Genomic DNA, 897 nt, shown 5'->3' with positions numbered 1-897 from the left:
GTGTATTTCTTAAAGATGTTATTTAAAATAAGTGCTCAGTTTTTCACACACATACTTAGGATGCTCGACATATCTGACCAATTTCACTCCTTTGGTCATATGATCCTGCAGACTGAGAATATACTCTTAAGCAATAACATATTTGTATATGCAGTGTAATAATGAAAACAAAGTGATAGTCTATATACATGGTCGAATCTATACATAGACGTGGGCAGTGGTAGGCATACATACACAGTTGTTTCTCCGAAGAAGGCCACAAACACTTGTGTGTCCTTGAGTTTCCTCCCCGGAACAGGGATGCATGCGACATCGCTAACGTCGGCTATTCGCCCCGGCCACCAGGGTGTGCAGGGAATTTTCGCCCATATCAAAGTACCTGGCTCGAGCGATACCATTATGCGTAATTGATTGTGTATCTGTGCAATTTCATCTAATAGTGTGTAAGTGTGAATCTGTACAAGTGCTGATGTATTGCTTCGTTGCAAACTGCACTCCCACACGGCTAGCAGCAATCAAATATATTTCTGAAACTATATGCAACAAAGTAGACAGCCGTATTAACTCTCTTCTGTGGTGAGATTTACGGTTGTCAGTAGTGAACTGTGCTGACCAGCTCAAAATGTTTCATCGTCGATTCGCGATGGTAGCAGTGCTTATTCTATAAGACCCGAGAGCTGGAAGCACCCGATCAATTTTTGTCTGCAAACACACCTGGTTGTGAATATTTTTCAGAAGGATATGCCCAGGCTTTAGTACAAAATGCGCATTCACTTTTTAGGGTTTGTAAATGTAATACCTTACAACATTTCAGCAGGACAACCTCATTAGCCAATAGAGAAACAATTTCTCTTTAACCACGGTTGGTAGGTCAGTATAATTTACAGTTCCGTGTCG

The 897-nt window shown here is 41.1% G+C and overlaps 1 protein-coding gene across 1 annotated transcript; it reads right to left on the bottom strand.

Moving 5' to 3' along the window:
* Positions 1–234: 234 nt before the first annotated feature.
* SARC_16676 (hypothetical protein) lies at positions 235–398 on the bottom strand (the record flags this gene model as incomplete). Its single annotated transcript, XM_014289217.1, has 1 exon — positions 235–398. A coding segment is annotated over one exon (164 nt), but the record flags the coding sequence as incomplete, so codon positions are not given.
* Positions 399–897: the final 499 nt, after the last annotated feature.

Source organism: Sphaeroforma arctica (assembly GCF_001186125.1).
Source record: "Sphaeroforma arctica JP610 unplaced genomic scaffold supercont1.8638, whole genome shotgun sequence".
NCBI lineage: Eukaryota > Ichthyosporea > Ichthyophonida > Sphaeroforma > Sphaeroforma arctica.
This window is presented reverse-complemented; position numbering and strand designations above follow the sequence as displayed.